Genomic DNA, 15,304 nt, shown 5'->3' with positions numbered 1-15,304 from the left:
TGAGGGAGGGGACAGAGCTGGCCTGCCTAGGGTTTACGTCTCCCACGGCAGCCTGTGACACAAGGATCTCTCTGTGGAGAGGCTCATCATCTTCTACGGGTCTTCTTGAAGACCTGCTTCTACAGTCAGCTGTGGTAAAAGAGGTGGTCTTCAAGGGAGACTGGAAAGAGGGATTAAAACCCCGTGTCTCCTAAACTGCGCTGTAACAAAACCCATGATGCATTGCAATACATTAATACATTTATTCCTCCAGCAGTCATGAGGTAGGGACTTGAAAACAGATTAATTGCTAATTTAGAAGTCTAAGAACCAGGGCTTTACTCTGCACAGCTTTTCTTGTCACTTCTCCTTACCGTTCCTTTAACATTTTCCAAAAAAATTAAAATATACTGTAACGGACCCACTCGGGGCGAGCCTGCGTCCCGCTGGAAGCCACAGAGAGGCTGCTTTGCAGTGCAAGCGGGAAGGCAACCCTTGGTCCCTGGCAGGCGTGAATAACTGGGGTTTCTGGCACTGCCTGCGTACGGCTGGGTCTCTCGGTTCTGGGGAGATTTATAAGGTTTTTCCCTATAGCGCAGGCTGAAAAAGCATGTACAAACAGCGCAAGCAAATGTATCTCGCTGCAGCCTCATTCTGTGACATCATTTCTTTTTAACAGTGAAAATCACTCAGACCTGAAATCAATCACCCGATGGCCGAGCGACAGGAAAGTGCAAAGCACTAACGTCGGCGTGAGCTTCAGAAACGACGGCAGCGTTGGTATCCTCTTTTTTTCTGGGCCCATTATGAATGCTGGGTGTATTTTTAAGTCTGCTAGTGTTTCCCAAGCCGTTTTGCTTTAGGTAAACGTATAGCCATTGTGCTGCGCGCGTGTGTGTGTGCAGCTGCGCAAGCACATTTGACATACCTCCTAAAGATTGTTTTGCTAGGGTCTGCGACTGACTGTACAATTAGGAACCTATTTTCTGCCAGAGTACTAAACACCCAGCTGTTCTCCTTGACCCCAACAAGGGCTGCTAAACGCTTCAACTCTTTTGGAACATTAAGACACTTATTTAGGTGTCCCAAGCTGGATTTAAGACTCGAATTGAAGCATCTAGTTAAAGAAACAACCCCAAAGTTTCCCTCAGTCTTTCCCAGGACATTCACTCTGTCAGCAGCGAGTACCACGTCTGTGCTCGGATTAACCCCAGAACTGCTTCACCCTACAGTGCAGCCAGGAGGTGCTCAGGCAGGATGGACTTGCTACGGGAGTCGGTGCTGCCCAGACCTAGACACGTGAGGTTTGTTTCAAGTCCTTGTTCCCCACTATGTTTCCTGGACCGAATGAGTCAGGTGGGACCATGTCACCGAGACATCTCTGTTTATTCAAAACAACCTTTCATCCTTCAGCTTTGTATCATCACGTTCACCCACATACAGTCTGCTCTGCTCCCTCAAAGAGTTTGCTACGTTACCCTGAGCTGTTTCCCACCGTCTTGCTGTAATTATTGAACGGGTGACTCTGCAATGGTATGACCTTTCTGTGATTATATTTCCGAGTCCTCAATAGGGCCATTCAAAAATACTGCAGTAGGAAGTGATGGCAAAGATTCACGGGGACGGATCAAGTTTTCAGCTGGGAACGGTTTTACTTTTGAGACAGTATGGTCTCGGGTTGACTTATTCCCCACAACCTGATTCTTAAGCGTCCCCGTATCTGAGTCCCAGGCTTGTCCCCGCCGCAGTTTCTTAAAGGTGTTATGGAAACCCTCAGTACTAAAGTAGTAGATCAGGGGGTCCAGCGTGCAGTTCATGCTGGCCAACAGCATTGTCGTAATTAACACTTTGCGAATGGAGTCCCGTGTTTCTTCCTCAACCTTCATCACCTGGGCCTTTATCATCCCATAAACTGCCAGGGTAGTGTTGTAAGGCACAAAGCAGATGATGAAGATGACCAGATTGGCCAAAAGGAGACGGATGGTCTTCTGCTGTCTCAGGGTCTTCCTCTGGCTGTCCTGGCAGAGCTCCTGAAAGATCCGAATTGAGCAGTACATCACAGAGCTGAGAGGCAGGAGAAACCCCAAGATTTCAGCCAGGATGACTAGAGGGAAGAGGTTATACTGCCACATGTTGTCACTAAAGCTTTCAAAGCACAGATAAATGGTCTGGTTCTGTTCCTCACAGTGGGTTTGCTTGTGGACTATGGCAGTGGGGATGGAGCCCATGAAGATCACAACCCAGACAATCAGACAAAGGAGCTTGGCCACCTTGGGGCGCCGCAGATGCCGCCAGCGAAGTGGGTGGACAATGGCAACATAGCGATCCAGGTTGATGCACGTGAGGAAGAGGCAGCTACCGTACATGTTGATCTGGAAGACGGAGCCAGAGACTTGGCACAGGGTATTACCAAAGGGCCAGTGGTGGTTGGAATAATAGTAGAGTCGCAGCGGCAGAGGGAGTGTGAAGGTGAGGTCGCTCACGGCCAGGTTGAACATGTAGATCATCACTACAGACTTCAGGCGCAGGTAGCGGATGAATATCCATAGGGCCATCATGTTCAGCATCAAACCTGTAATGAATATCAGGACGTAGCCAGGCAGGAGGAGGTGGTGGTTGAAGCTGTAATAGTTGCATGTCTGATGAGACGCATTGAAAGCTGACATGCCCAGCAGAGATCAGGGCAGGGTCTTGCTGAGATAGCCGAGCCTGCTGGTGGGCTAAGGAGGCACAAAGAAAAGCGCTGAGTGAAGTCATTCCCCTCTAAGAAGCTATGGGCAGGTCATTCCCCTCATCTGCAGCTGGGAGGTAGATGGGCACATCTCTCTCTTGAGGTGCTGCTTTGGATTGCTGGTCAGTGGTCATCTGGCAGGGAAGGCAACGTAGTCAGCTAGAGTCAGCTTCTGCCTCTCGTTCCGCAGTTCTTTCCAGTGGTTATGGGGATGCTGATGCGATGGAGGGTCACCACCAGTTGTTGAATATCAGCACAATTCCTGGTTGGAGTGGAAGACCAAGACAGAGGAGTTTAAGTGAGAGGGGAAAACCTCTTGAAAGGTCAAAATCCCACCATGATGGCTTCTGCTGCAAGAACTCACAAAGAAACCAAAAGACTAAGAAAAATAGACAGTAGAAAAGTGAGTAATTACATGGCGGAAGAAACCAGAGCGCAGAGAGGGTAATTGTTGTACAGAATCATTTATCGCTCAGCCCCAGAAAATGCACGTTGCTTTGATCACTGCTGAGAGTGCATGTATACAAGAAAGGGACAGCACAAGAGCACACAGGCAGAGTCGTCAAAGCAGCTCCAGAAAAAAAGAGAGAGAGAGAGAGAGAGAGGAGAGCAAGCATTTTGAGGGAAAAATGCTGACTGGATGGAAGTTAAAATAAAAACTGCATAGTATTATTTTATATCAGACAAACAGGACTTTGTACATCCATTGCAGATAAAAAGAATTATACCACGGTTAGACTTGACTCCACCCTAGCTCCTTTTCCTAGGTGAAACTACCCACAACAAACCTGAGCCCCAGCTAATCAAAGTTCCTTACGTTGCTGACATTCATGCCGTTCCTTTGGTGTTCTCTCTTGCATGGGACCAGTGGTGACTGTTTGGATTGGATGTCCTCAGATCATTTTCCTGCTTACACCACCATAAAGCATGAAGCAGCCCATGTCCCGCGAACACAGAGCAGGTAAAGGAGCACAGAGTAAAGCAGGAAGAGCCATGGGATTCTTTTGGCCAAACGTAGCTGGGACTCTGAAGTGGTTTGAGACTGGTAACCACTCTAGGTACTAATGGGAACACCGCCCTGCCAAACCAGAGTCCAGTGGAAGGCCACCAAAAAGGTCTGGGGGCTGAAGCACTTGCCCCGTGAGGAGCTGCTGAGGCAACTGGGCTTGTTCAGCTGGAGAAGAGCGGATTCCAGGGGATATAATAGCAGCCTCCCCGTACCTGCAAGGTGCTTACTGGAAGAGGACAGAGTTAGCTGTTCGCAGTGAGGCGTGGCAGTGGGACAAGAGGCAATGGGCATAAACTGAAGCAATAGATATTCAGACCGGACATAAGGAAAAATGTTTTCACTGTGAGGAACGTCAGGCATTGCAACGGGTTTCCCCAAGAGGTTGTGGAGCCTCCATCCTTGGACGTTTTCAAGACCAGACTCTATAAAGTCCAGAGTAAACTTATCTGATCTGATAGCTGACCCGCTTTGAGTAGGAGGTTGGGCTAGAGACTGCCTTAATTATTCTATGATCCTAAAACTACACATCCACTCTCAAAGCTGCGCAAAGGGCTTGGTAAGTATGCCCGAATTCCCCATAGCTGTTTGCAGGGATTAGGCAGGGACTCCCTCACAGAGCCCACATAAAGCGTGATTTACCTCAAAAGGAAAGTAGAATTTTCTGTCTAGGGGAAATTTTTACATCAGGTTGATATTACTGTAAGAGAAAGCTACTCAGCAACTTGACAGGCGTGATAACCATGTCAGACCTTCTGGATGGCGTTGTGGGGCAATGCGTGGATCTAGAGGGAGGGTCTGTTCAAGGCAGAAGCGTGTGCTGACCTCATACGTAGGAAAAGAATCATTCTGGCAACAATGTTAGCCAATGAAAGTGGAAGTCTAATACGAGAGAATAGACAGTTATCTATTTTGCACATCTTTTTGTGTTGTTGGGCAGGTCCACCACCAAGACAATTTTCTTAGAGGAACTTCTGCTGGTTTGTCAAGCTACATCTGAGTGGCTTTCACCCTTCTTTGGCAGTGGTGGATGAAAACTCTGTGTGAAAATTTGCATAAGTTTAAAGTATAAGATACTCCCGCAAGACAAGGCAAATGTGCAAGAATGCTGTTGGCTTCAAGTGAAATGATTAGATGCTTCAAAAAAATCTCAAGGAGGATACGCCAGCTTTTGCTAGAGCCAAAACCTTGCAATGACTGCAGACTGAACAGACTGGTGAGACCTTCGTCTTGACCAGGACAAAGTGAGTGAGACTGAGACTCTGAGAGACCATGACCTGCTCTAACATGTGTACCCAGACCAGCCAGGTGTCAGGTGAAGGTGACTTGTCTCCACAGACAAGCTATTTTTATCAAGAGGTATTCAATAAACACCTCTAGAGAATCTAATATGTAAGCACGGTCCATACTGTGCGAGATCAGTGGTCTATCTACAACTAGTATTCTGTCTCAAATCGCGGATGGTGAAGGGATAACGTAACAACAGTGCGATCATGTGGTTATGCTCCCTCGAGTTCTCTTCCTGCTTCCAGCATATTGTAGCCCAGGGATTTCCTGAGCCGGAGGTGACCTATTTGTAGGGAATAGGGAAGTAGTCCTCAGGGAATTTCTTTCTTTCATGATTTTTTTCCAGTTGCTTTTTGAGTCCATGTAAAATTTAGCATCTACAACATCCAGTGCCAGGAGTGCCAAAGAGTTCCACAGCTTAATCACATCTCCGATGAAGAACCACTTCCTTGCACTCATTTTTTGAACCAGTACTTGCTGGATTCAGTTCCTAGTTTTAGTACCGGAAGAGACGGTGTGAAAAAACATCCCTAGTCACCTTCACCTTATCACTGATGATTTTATAAACATCTCCCATGTTCACCCTCAGTAATTTTTTTTTTTTTTCTGAGGCTGAAGGGTCGTTGTCTTCATAGTTGTTCCTTGCAGAGGAGCCGTTCTGTCCTTGTTGCCCTTCTCAGAACCTTCCTATTTCTGCTACAGCCTTCGTGAGCCCTGTGGTGGGGTGCTCAAAACGTACGCAATGTTGATGACGTGGATGCACTGAGCTGAGTAGGCGTAGAGCTCATTTGCAAGGGGTAATGGTCAGTTCAGACTGGTTTTTCTCATCACTTAGCTAGATGAAATTTCAGCTGTTATTTTAAGGCCAGTCACTCACACGTCCCTTAATCTCTGCAGTTCTTTGCAGCCAACCCTCATCTTTTCTAACTTGAATAATTTTATGTCTCCAACAGATTTGTTATTTCATTATTCATCCCTCATGAATAAGTCAAACAGCCCAAGCCCCAGCATCGGTGTCTTAGAACTCCACTGAGAAAACCGACCATCTACCCTCAGTCTCTGTCCTATCTTTTAGGCACTTTTTGTCCAGGTAGGAACCTTTTCTCTAAATTTCTTTAAGCACCATTGGTGAGAGCCCTTCTGAAAGCCTTTTGGAAATCCACATGGGCCACTGTTCACGTGCTTGTTGACTCCTTCAAAGGACTGTGAGGCACAGCATCCCTTTATAAAAGCCATGATGACTCTTCCCCAGTAATTAGATGTGACTGCATGCCAATTGATTTTTTCCTTTATTATAGCTTCTACTAATTTGTTCAACACAGACATCAAGCTCCCTGATCTGAAATCCCCCAAGACCCTTTTCTCAAATTGTGTCTGCTAGTGAGCCTTTAAAAGCAGTTTTAAACAAATGTTTCTACACCACAGTTAGTCAGGTCTTTCACCCTTCAGTTGTTTTCAGACCTCTGGGGTAGGAGCCGTGTGGTTTCAGGCACCGCTTAGTTCATATTGCTGCTCTATAACCATTCCTACCACCGTTTTGATCAGAGACAGTCCTGTGATGAATTTCCCTGTGAAGAGAGTTGCTGCCGTGGAAATCTCCCAGGCTTTCCTGCAACACCAGTGCAAGAAACCTGTTTAGTTTTTTGCCTGTGATCACCTTTTCTTTTTTTCTGAGTGGTCTCTCCTTACATGCTAGCCCTTCAGCCTTCGAGACACCAAACAGCAGAGTTCTAAACTGGCAGAAAAGGTCAGTGAGTGTGTAAAATAGATTGGGGTTTTTTGAGGGGATTTTTTTTTGTTTTGGTGGGTAGGTGGAAACACAAACCAAGAATCCACTAATGGTGGTGTTACTGAAGCTAAGCTGATAGTCTCAAATTTGATGTAACGGATACTTTAGTCAAGACCTCAGAGACCTGAAATGAGATGTGTACATGCATGGTCTTCGGAAAGACGAAGCTGTGGGAACGGAGCGTTTCTCCGCAGAGCTCTGGAGCTGCTGTTTTGACTGTCCCTCGCTGAAGAGGAAAGCTATGGGTAAAGCAGGCTGGTAGAACGGAGACATAGGAGCTGAAACTGGTTGGATTATCCTTGTTGGTTAATGTGTGAGAGCCACAGGCCACGTGCTTTGTGGCTGCCTTTAAAAGAACCTCGAGTGCTCATGGCTCTGCGTGAAAGCTGCTGAGAGGTCTCAAGTCATGAGCTGTGTAAGGAGGCAATGGTACCACAGCTGAATCACCCTCCTCCTCACGGTGAGATGCTGTCTTGAAGTCCTGAAGGACCTTTCTGTTTGGTGACTGACCTTATGTGGCTCAGAAAGTGGAGGAAGCATCTTTTTACCTCTCAGTGAAGATCAACCTGAGCCCCTGAAGGCCGTCTGTCCAGACCATGGCCTTTTCCCCAGCAGGGACAGAGAAGAGCAAGTCAAACTACAGATGCTCCCTAGGCAGACACTTCTTTCTGTTTGCAGGTGGAAAATGAATTTGATGCTAGTATTCTTGCTCTGGGAGAGGGGACGGGGGAATGACATAGACATGACACATGTGCACGTGTTCATGTGCACACACACGCTATGAGCAGCTACTGCAGGGGAGGAGGAGCTGCAGAAACCAGACATGCAAAACCCATGGGGATTTTGAGTTGTTTTTCTTTTGCGGGGGTGGGAAACCCTAGCTGTACTTGCATACAGCGGCCGGAACAGGCAGGTGTGCCCTGAGACGAGATGTGTGCTTGGCATCTCGCTGTCTGGTCCCGCGCATCTTCTCTCCTGATACTATCTCACCAATAGCCACTGCCTTCCTAGCGCTGCAAAAATGACGAAGGAGGACAGCGCGGTGGGACAGAGGGTTACGCATGGGGCGGAAGATGAAGCGGAAAAAGACAGCTAGAAGAATCGTGCTGAGCATGCCGCAGGGTCAGTGTTTCCACGAGTGACTTGCCATTTAAACCCTGGGGTGCTTTGGGGCTGCCCGGGGTGGGGCAGGCAGAGGGTGCGGCATCGGGGTGTAGAGCAGCGCGGCTGAAAACGCAAATTATGCAAGCTCGTTCAGTAAATCTGAAACCAAGCGGAAATAACGAAGAGCACACCAAACCTCGAAACCCCCTCCCCCCCAACTTTGGTTTAGAAGTTGAAGGTGTATTTTTTCATAAACCTAGGTGCTTTTTACTTGCTGTAGATGATATTTAAGCCCCGCTTTTCACCTTTTCTCTAACCAAGAATTTAGATGATTGTGATTATTAGAACCGTGAAGACATTCAAGACTTCGGATGGCTTGTTTTTAGTGAGAGACACACAACATCAAAGCTGAGACCTCCTTATTTAACTCACAAGGTCTGGTCACACTGCTACTGCCTAATCCCTAGCGGTGTCACCCCCCTTCATCTCCTGAAGGCCCCGTGGAAGAGGACTTCCATTGTGGGCACCTTGGCAAGCAAGCTCTGCAGGCTGTCCATGCTTTTAGTATCACAGGATCCCGAAGAAAGCCTCCACTTGAATAAACAGTGAGATTTGCCTTGCACCTCTAGGTTCTCTCGGCAACTGAAGAGGCGTAGAGGCTTCCCCAGTGCCCTGCGGTCAGGTCCGGCAGCGAACGTGCGGCAGCTGGTGGGGACCAGTGCCCAGCGCACCCAGACCATCCAGCTCTCCAGATGTTTCCGTCTCGCTTACCTCTCTGCTGGTGAAGAGCCAAGGGTGCACGCAGGCTTGCTGTCTAGCGATCACTGTCCCTGCAGAGGTCTTGATCCAGGCACCAAAACTGCAAGCAGCTTGAATCAAAACAGAGCCAGGTGGGCTCTTTGGCTACTTGCTCGCCCAAATCACAGCCGTCCCCTACCACGCCACGGCTGGTTCTACATTTGTCATGCCGCAGTTCATCCCCCCTCCTTTCTCACTTCCTGATGCACTTCTGGCTGGCCACAAAATGTGAACTTTGCTATCCAAAGCTGATAAGCTAAAACACATCCTATGAAAGCAAACGTAATCATGCAAGAAGCAACACCCAGGCGTCCTTGCAACTGAGGAGACCTGCCCTGGGTCGTAGTGCCAAATAATTGCTCATCTTTGCTCCCATGCCAACTCAGCCACCCCCAGGACTGACTGGTGAAAATTAAAACATCCCCCTCTCCAAAATATGGCCAAACAGGAGGTAGAAGTAAAATACGGGAAGTGACAACAAAGTTGATTTAATCACTAGCTAGCGCAAAGGCTCCGAGTCCTGTCAGTCCCACGGGCTTGGGTGCTTTGGGGACACGCTCCTGCCCGGGGGCCCAGCCCTGTGCCGCCGGCACGTGTCAGGGACCCGAAGAGAACCGAGCTCTGAAGAGGCATCAGTGCCTGTGGCAGGCAAAGGCACGTTTGCCACAGATGTCAGTCCCTGTCGTTCAAGGCTACAGGAGGCACGGTGCTAAGAAAGCGCAAGGGCTGATTTAGCACGACATCTGCAACCCAGCACCGCCAGGCGTAGCTGGGAAGGGATCTGCCCTTCTGCAGAGCCCATCTGGCGCTCTGGTGCTTCAAGTCCTATTTCTGCTTTGCCAGTCCCAGCACACCTGGAAGAAGAGACAGGTCATGGGGACACTCCTAATCCTCCCGTCATCCGTCCCCAGGAGCAGCTGCCCTGAGAAGAAAGTGCCGTTGCCTGCGGGCTCCCTCTTGCTCCACAGCCCCTGCCCGGCTCCTCCGCCTGCGGGCTGTCGCTCCTGGTGTTTGACTTTCTCATCCCTGCCTCCCTTGTTCTGCCGTCCCTGCCTCCCCATTCAGGGAGTGACACGCGAAGGGATATATGTTTCTGCTGCTCATAAATCCTTGGAGGGTACAATAGCACCCGAACCACCGATCTCACCCTGCTCCTTTTTAGTGCCTCTCTTTTGTTTTAACCAGACCCCCTTTCTCACTTCCTAGCTGCTGGGATCTTTGTTCTCACAGCTTTTTGTGTCTCTTCAGTTCCTCTCAAGGCTCTGGTACTGATAAAGGCCTGCAGATATACCGGGGCGGTGGTTTCCTTCTCCTTTTGCAAAAGGAGTCTCTGACGCCCTCGGTGGGAACTTTCCGCCCCGCCGCGGCCCTCGCCCCCCGCACACATGTGCACGCACCTGGCTGAGCCTGGCAGTCCTGGCTTTACCGTGTGTGTCGGAGGAGGAGGACACGGCGGTACTTAGCCCAGCCCGCCAGCCCACCCTGCCCCACAGCATCCCTCCCCCAGCCAGGTTCACTCACCTCACTGGGTCTCGGTGCATCGGTGTGCGGACTCCATCTCCCCCCGCCCAGGCGGGCTCACGCCTTTGCCCCTCGCTGTCTCTTGGAGGCTCAGCTCGTGGGGAAGAGCAGCGCAACCCCCGGCATTTCCTCACCGCTGAGTCGACAGCAGGTAAGACCAGATTACTGGGGTGTGTGTCGGAGGCTACACCCTGATGCTGCAGATCTCAACACGCCTGCCGCCCCAGAGCGCTGGCTCCGGAAACCAGGAGCAAGGACCCAACAGAATGAGGGATGCAGGGAGCTGGGAAGGCAAGGAGAGATGGAAAGCGTGCTACACCGGAGGGGCTGCTCAGGTTTGAAAAGGATGACTGATCAGCCCCAGTGCTCTTCAGACCTCTTTGTGCAGGGAAGCGTGGAAGAGCACAGCGAGGGGGTTAACCCACATCTGGGGCCACGGTAGAAGAGCCACAGCAGGGGCAGAGCAGCCGCGTTTTACTTTCTGAATGATTCAGACAGGAAAAGCAGCAGCCTCTGGGCTGCGTGAGGAGTTTCACCTTCCAGGGCATTCGGGACAGTCGGCACTTCCCAGGCCTGCTGGAGGAATGGCGGGCTTTTCTCCCAGGACGTTTCAGCTCCCTGATCACACAACTCACATTTTCCTGGACTCCCAGGGGCTCTTAGGAAAGGGCTACCCACTGAGAAGAGGGGCAGCCACTCCGTTATGCCTGCTTCGGAGAAGGGCAAGGACTGTCCCTCTGGCCATGGGGAAGAAAATGAGGGGGGGGTGACGGGAGAGCTGCCAGGGAAAGAGTTAAGAGAGCCAGGGAGCAGCCGGGCTGTGTCTGTTTGCCGTCGCTATGTGGGCTGCAGGGTAGAAAAGAAAAATCTCCAGCCTGGAGGAGGCAGATGAGGGAGGGTCCTCAAGGACGGTGGCTGGGGATGAGGGAGGCAGCAGGTCTTCCCCTCTCTGCTCCCATCAGTTGTCACTGCGAGGAAACTCTCCGGCTCCCCAAAGGGCTTGGTGACAAAGCGATGACGAGCTGGAGGGTCTAGCGACAGCCGCTCCGTGCTGCCAGGTTTTTCTTGCGTGGAAGGCTCTGTCGGCTGCTGATTCTGGCCTGCTTCCTGCTGATGAAGTGATTTGACTGCGGAAGAAGACAACCAGATCGTCTGCTGACGGGATGGCAGAGACCCGGGGTCTGACACCGATGCTGTCCCCGGCCATGTGAGCTCCCTCCGACGGATGCCCACCCCAGAGCCCTAGTTCAGAGCTCTCCCGCGATGCTGCCCGAGCTGTAGGCAAGGAACAGCACCGGTGTGGAAGCCCTCACAGGGCCAACCTGCCAGGTTTCTGTGGGCCACTGGGTCTCCGATGCTGGCGGGCACACCGGCGCAGCGCACGGTCATTGCCCAGGGCAGGGGCTATCCGAGCTTTGCAGTGCTGGGCCGGAGCTGCTGTGAGAGCGACCGTCGGGCAGAGGGAGGTCACAGGAGGGGATCCAGGCGGCTGCTGCACCGTGGCTGAAGGTGGAGTTTTGCCGGGGACGGGATGGAGATGGTGTGGCTGTACGTGGTGCTGATCCCCGCGCAGCACGTCCTTGCCGTCACCTGGCTGTAAGTATGCTTTGCGCTTGTACTGTCTGGATTGGAAAGTCACCTGGGGAGGTGCTGTCTCCCAAGAAAACAGGCAGATCTGTGAGAAAAGGGTGGAAGAAAGAACCTGGGCAACCCAAAGGCAGCACGTTAGGAGGGGCATCTCTGGGAGCATGAAGGGAGAGGGACGACGAAGCTGGAGAGCTGCAGGAATGTCCCATTCAACACAGACAAGAGGTGGCATGTCCCCTTCGCTGCCCCATTTCTGCTCTAAAATAAGGTTATAGAGGGCTAGTCCCCCGCAGACGTGGCCCTGGCTCCAGCCCATCTGCGAATGAATCTCTCCCCTACCCCACAGGTACCTGGCCAAGCAGCCTTCTCTGCGGGCGGTCCTCCGGGACCCCGGTGGCTGCGAGGGCCTGATGGGGCTGGTAGAAGAGCAGGTCCGCGTTTGCCGGCGGCAGGTGGAAGCCATGGATGCGGTGAAGCGAGGCGCGGAGCTGGCTGTCGAGGAGTGCCAGCACCAGTTTCACTCTCGCCGGTGGAACTGCTCCACCCTGCAGGGGCTGCAGGTCTTCGGCAAGGTCGCCATCCAAGGTCAGCGAGGGGGAGGCGGCGCAGGCAGAGCTGGCGTGGGGTCCCTTCAGTGTGCCCACGGGGTCCCCTTGACACATCAGCCTTTCCTGAGCTGGGGTGCAAGCGTCACCCTGGGCCCAGCCCCAGAGCGGCCAGCGCCTTCCTCCACACGCTAACAAAGATGTCAACAGGGAGCAAACTGAACCAAATGCACGTGCTGTTACAAAGATCAATATTCTGGCTAAACTTTTCCCCCATTCAGCCAGGCTTGGCTTTTCAGTCCCATCTGGACCGTTCTGGGTACCAGCTCTGCAGTCTGGTAGGTCTTCTCCCCCACCCTGCCACCAGCCCAGCCCTTTGGAGTAGCAGCTCAAATCAAACCTGTTTCTCTGGAGCTGCAGTCCCTTTTTGTTGCAGGCCAGGCAAAAAGAACCTGCCTGTGCCCCCAAAACAGCACGGAACAGATTTTGCATGTGTTTGCACGGGAGGAGCCGTACAGGGAGCGGTGAGCAGGGTCCCTCTGGCTCCTAGAGACAAGGTGGCAGGGTCCTCCCTGACAAACCCCTCTGCGTGGGAGGCTCAGTCCCTGGCGTCCCCCACCACGGCTCCCCTTTCACCTCCCTGGGGGGCTGCTGGCTTCTCTCCCTCCATGGGACACCCAGCACAAGAACTGAGGGTGCCGAGCCGGCAGAACCCCACAGAGCCATCTCTCTTACTGGCTCCAGGCCTCAGGAACAGCAGCACTGGTTGAACGTCCTGACAGCAATTGCTCCCGAGCAGTCTCCATCCGAACGCATCCATCCCGCATGCAGCCACAGCCCCTTTCCCCACCCCCGTGTCCCGTCAGCGCCTTCCCTCTCCGTAGACCGGTGCCGTTTCTTGCCCTGCTGCAGGCACGCGGGAGTCTGCTTTCATCCACGCCATCTCTGCCGCCGGCGTTGCCTTTGCTGTGACTCGCGCCTGCAGCCATGGGGAGCTGGAGAAGTGTGGCTGCGACCGCAAGATCCGAGGAGTCAGCCCCGAAGGTGAAGGAGGAGGCTGGTGGCAGAGGAGAAGATCCATGGGGGAAACCCTCAACCAGGGGAGGAGACACCTGCCTTCTCCATGGCACTCAGCCCTTTGGGAGCTCCTCCCAGGGCTTCTCCTTCTTCATCTCATGGCCGCTTTCCCTCTGCAGGTTTCCAATGGTCAGGCTGCTCTGATAACCTGTCTTATGGGATTGCCTTTTCTCAAGCCTTTGTAGACAACCCCGAGAGGAGCCGCGGCATCTCCTCCAGCCGAGCGCTCATGAACCTGCACAATAATGAGGCTGGGAGGAAGGTAAGGGCAGGAACGAGGGCTGGGAAGCAAGGCAGCTTCGGGGGCTTCTCCCTGGCGAGGCGGAGCTGGGTGCAGCCCCCTTACCCCGAGGAGCAGCTCAGGGCAGCTATGAACTCCCAGAGGGGGTCTGCGTCCTGCTGCCTCGCCTCAGCCCAGCACTGCACCGCTTACACCTCGCCTGCACAGAGCGGGGTCCCAGCCTCCCCAACCCGCCTCTGTGCAGAGTCCTTTTCCTTGGGGAGCCCAGCTGTGATTTACCTTCCTTGGCCTTTTCTGCAAAGGGAACGAGTTTCACTGCTCTGCTCTGAAAGGCTTCCCTGCCCCTCCAGTCCCTCCTGAGCAAAGACACCACCCTCTGTAGGGGCTGCTGTCAGGTCTGGTCCCTTGAGCATCCTCTGGCTCTGGGTGGATCTGTTCCCCTCCCCACAGCCCTGGGGGGTCAGAGCAGGTCCCTGTTTCTTCTCCTGCCTCAGGGATTTCTCTTACAGACCCAAGCCAACCTGTTTCCCACAGAATTTCCCTTCTGTTTCACATTGGCTTGGCTTAAAAAGACTTTTTTGCTCCCTTCCCTTCAGCCCCATGGGAGGTGCGCAGGGGAACAGTGGCTGCTGGGGGGCTCACAGGCATGGGAGGCATAGGGCAGGGTGTCCCAGGTCTGGCTGGCAGCTGCCTCCTGCTCCCCAGGCTCTCCTGGCCCACATGAAGGTGGAGTGCAAGTGCCACGGCGTGTCGGGCTCCTGCGAGGTGCGCACATGCTGGAAGGTCATGCCGCCCTTCCGCAAGGTGGGCGACGTCCTCAAGGAAAAGTTCGAGGGAGCGACGGAGGTTCACCCCAAGCGGGTCGGTTCCCGCAAGCTCCTGGTGCCCAAGAGCTCTCGCTTCAAGCCCTACACGGCTCACGACCTGGTCTACCTGTTGGCCAGCCCAGACTTCTGCGACCGGGACCCCCGGCGCGGGGTCTTCGGCACCTCCGGCCGCCAGTGCAACCGAACATCCCCGGCCATGGATGGCTGCGAGCTCCTGTGCTGCGGCAGAGGCTTCCACACGGCCCAGGCGGAGGTGGTGGAGCGATGCAGCTGCAAGTTTCACTGGTGCTGCTCCGTCAGGTGCAAGCAGTGCCGGCACCTGGTGGAGGTGCACAGCTGCCGCTGAGGGGGAGCGCGCCGGGGCGGCGGGAGGATGCCGAGGGACTGCAAGGCAGCCGGGGAGAGACACGGGGAAGCAGTGGGGAAGACACACAGCCTGAGAGGGAGCAGAGGAGACGTGGGGTTTTGCTGCCCAGCCGGAGAGCAGCCCCCGGTGCCAGGGGTGCCACCGGCTTCTGCGCGTTCCCCACCCAGCACCCTCTCGCCAGCCTCATTGGGCTTTTTGTGGTTTGAATTATTTTTCCAGGCGGAGGGTTGGAGTACACAGGCTCAATAAACCCTTAAACTTTAGAAATAAACCAGCTGCAATGGAAAGCAAAGCGCGTACGTCAGCTCCTTCCTCATGCACTGCATTTGGGACGTGGAGGGTACCGGCTTCTCCTCCCTCCCACGGGCTGGGAGGGGATGAGGCCACGCTGGAGTCCTCAAGCTCAGCAGCCACCCGGGCTGCAGCGAGCGAGAAACACCAGGGA

At 53.1% G+C, this 15,304-nt stretch overlaps 2 protein-coding genes across 3 annotated transcripts; one reads left to right on the top strand and one right to left on the bottom strand.

Annotated features, from left to right (window-relative positions):
* Positions 1-1,448: 1,448 nt before the first annotated feature.
* On the bottom strand, positions 1,449-10,438 carry LPAR5 (lysophosphatidic acid receptor 5). 2 transcript variants are annotated; one of them, XM_082304786.1, is made up of 2 exons: positions 10,216-10,438; positions 1,449-2,972 (listed from the first exon to the last, which is right to left on the bottom strand). In XM_082304786.1, the coding sequence occupies exon 2, from the start codon at positions 2,643-2,645 to the stop codon at positions 1,530-1,532; it is 1,116 nt and encodes a 371-aa protein (XP_082160912.1). In that variant the 5' UTR covers positions 2,646-2,972; positions 10,216-10,438; the 3' UTR covers positions 1,449-1,529. The 2 variants fall into 2 exon arrangements, with proteins under 2 accessions (XP_082160912.1, XP_082160911.1); XM_082304785.1 differs by lacking the exon at positions 10,216-10,438 and adding an exon at positions 8,668-8,862.
* A 1,220-nt stretch (positions 10,439-11,658) lies between these two features.
* On the top strand, positions 11,659-14,838 carry LOC309586983 (protein Wnt-4-like; the record flags this gene model as incomplete). Its single annotated transcript, XM_082304790.1, has 5 exons — positions 11,659-11,811; positions 12,149-12,387; positions 13,260-13,391; positions 13,544-13,686; positions 14,371-14,838. The coding sequence occupies exons 1-5, from the start codon at positions 11,747-11,749 to the stop codon at positions 14,836-14,838; spliced, it is 1,047 nt and encodes a 348-aa protein (XP_082160916.1). The 5' UTR covers positions 11,659-11,746.
* Between the last annotated feature and the right edge of the window lie 466 nt (positions 14,839-15,304).

Source organism: Platalea leucorodia, assembly GCF_965183815.1.
Source record: "Platalea leucorodia genome assembly, chromosome: 2".
NCBI classification, from domain to species: domain Eukaryota; kingdom Metazoa; phylum Chordata; class Aves; order Pelecaniformes; family Threskiornithidae; genus Platalea; species Platalea leucorodia.
The sequence above is the reverse complement of the archived record's forward strand: the minus strand, read 5'-3'. Positions and strand labels throughout refer to the sequence as shown.